The sequence below is a fragment of the Geospiza fortis genome, unplaced genomic scaffold, assembly GCF_000277835.1.
Source record: "Geospiza fortis unplaced genomic scaffold, GeoFor_1.0 scaffold130, whole genome shotgun sequence".
Taxonomy (NCBI): domain Eukaryota; kingdom Metazoa; phylum Chordata; class Aves; order Passeriformes; family Thraupidae; genus Geospiza; species Geospiza fortis.
The window spans coordinates 5,823,886-5,825,990 of NW_005054300.1; the positions used below are offsets into that span (position 1 = coordinate 5,823,886).

The 2,105-nt window shown below is 62.4% G+C and overlaps 1 protein-coding gene across 1 annotated transcript in view; it reads right to left on the minus strand.

The window, feature by feature from the left end:
* Nucleotides 1-1,878, minus strand: part of LOC102040758 (prominin-1-A-like) — a 9,567-nt gene extending 7,689 nt beyond the window's left edge. The window contains exons 1-3 of the mRNA XM_031063579.1: nucleotides 1,749-1,878; nucleotides 652-707; nucleotides 221-426 (exon numbers count right to left, since the gene is read on the minus strand). Of these exons, the coding sequence (XP_030919439.1) occupies nucleotides 221-426; nucleotides 652-707; nucleotides 1,749-1,878 (392 nt within the window). The remainder of the gene's footprint in view (nucleotides 1-220; nucleotides 427-651; nucleotides 708-1,748) is intronic.
* Nucleotides 1,879-2,105: the final 227 nt, after the last annotated feature.

The following is a 2,105-nucleotide window of genomic DNA, read 5'->3' on the forward strand; positions in this document are numbered from 1 at the left end:
CGGCCTGGGTAGCCGTGGGGAAGCTGTCGGGAAAGTTCTGCACGGTCTGCAGTGCACAGCCCCCCGGGGCCAGCTCCCCACCGCCGCTGCTTCCTCTCCTTTGTCCCGCCGTGCCGCGATCTACTCGTGAACAATGGCAGTTTCCTGGCACGGCCGCCAAGCGCCGGCATTTCCAGCCACCCCTGGGTTCCATCCGGAGCCTCCCGGCCCGCGCACTCACAGGAGGAAAGCGGAGAGCAGCAGGAGGGAGGCCCAGAGCGCCCGGCGCCGGCAGCGCATCCGCCGGTGCTGCTTCTGGTACATGCGGCCCCCACAGTTCCCGCAGCAGCGGCAGCAGCAGAAGCAGCATCCCACCAGCGGCACCAGGATGATGAGGAGGACTCCAATGGCCACGCAGATTAGGAAACCCAGTTCGTAGAGCAGCAGCTGGGATAGGAAGAATGAGAAGCAGCGTTGGTGCCCCCGAAGGCCCCTCAGCTCTGCGCACCCTGTCCAGACCCAAACAGACAAAATGGGTCCCCCCGGGGAGCAGAACATGTCCCCCTGCTGCTGCCCGGCATCCAGGGCTCAGCCTCAGAGCAGCACCCACCAGCACCCCCCAGTCCACGGTGCTCTGGGGCTGCCAGCTCCCCATCCCAGCTGCCTGCTCACCTCATTGATGTTATCTTGGCTGAACCCGCTCTGGGACTGCTCAAAATTAATCAGCTCTGGAAGACAAGAAGCACAGAGGGCTGTGAGCAGGTGCTGGGCCCTATGGAGTTCTCCAAGAGGGTCCCAGACCCTGCTCACCCCTCCCAGCCCAAGGCATCACCTGCAGCTCAGACCAGCTCTGAGTATGGCATTTTTCTCCCTTGCAGCTGCCCTCCCCAGCCATCACATCATGCAGCATTTTTGCACCCAGGAAAAGTTCTGCCAGCTCCCAGGCTCTCAGGGGTTCACAGAACAAGGGAGTTCCTCACCACTGTGGGCATAAGGGACACTGCCCTGTGGCTGCCCTCCTGCAGAGAGGCCCAACGGCACTGCCAGTGAGGAATGAGTAGTGGGGCAAAGGCCAACTGCCACGCTGCCTCTTTCATTCCCAGGGCTCTCCTTACCTGTGCCATATGCCCTCATTACAAGCCTTGATGGCACATGGGGACATTGATTGGTACCCTGGTGTCTGTGTGACACAGGTCCACAAAGCAGGACCTGTGCTGCCAGCCACACCTTTGCCAGCATGTTGCTGGTGAGCAGGGGTTGAAGCCAGTGAAGGAGGACGCACAATGGCAGTACCCAGAGTGGCATTTCCCTCCAGGTGGGCAGCAGTTGTCCCATGAATATGGAGCAGCTGCAGGCTCCTGGTATCACCTGTGCAAACCTGCAGCTGCTTCGGGACAGAGCTGTGACAGCGACAGGAGCAAGGGCAAGTGCTAGCAAGCAGGGCAGTGCACAGGGAGAGCACACCGACACTGGGACACACTGCTCTTGGTGGCCAGCAAACACAGAGGGCTGCAAGACAGGCAAAGAGCCTGCAGGCAGAGTGGGGTTTGCTCTGCACATTTTTGGGGGCCTAGGATTAAGATACCTGGAGGGAGGATGGGGCAGCACTCTGCAAGGTGGCACTACCTCTAACACCTGTCCTGGGGCCCAGCTAAGATGGCCCCACAGTTATTATAGACATGAGCAGGACACAGCTGGTAATCCTTGGATCCCACTCCCGATGGCCCCAGCCATCACACCCGAGCCAGCCCCCTCGGCCATGCACCCACCTGTGGGCAGGGCGTTGGGCTGCACCAGCCGCAGGAAGCCGTGTGCCATCGCCACCAGCCCCGGCGTGCTGCTCCCCGGCGCCTCGGGGCCAGGGCCGTACGTGGGCTTCCAGATGTCCCCCAGCTCCATCGCAGCAGCTCCTGTGGACACCTGGGCACCGAGAGGAGCTGTCGGTGTCGTCGGGGCTCGGGACCACCCAGCCTGCCCTGCCTCCTGCCTCCGACCAGGAAATGCAGAGAGAAAAAATGAGGCACCTGCCCGCTCCCGCCCGGAAGGACAGAGCTGCGGGAGAGCACCGAGGAAGGATGGGTGCACCCATCCCCACCCCTGCCAGCAGTGGGGGGGGAAGCCCGGCA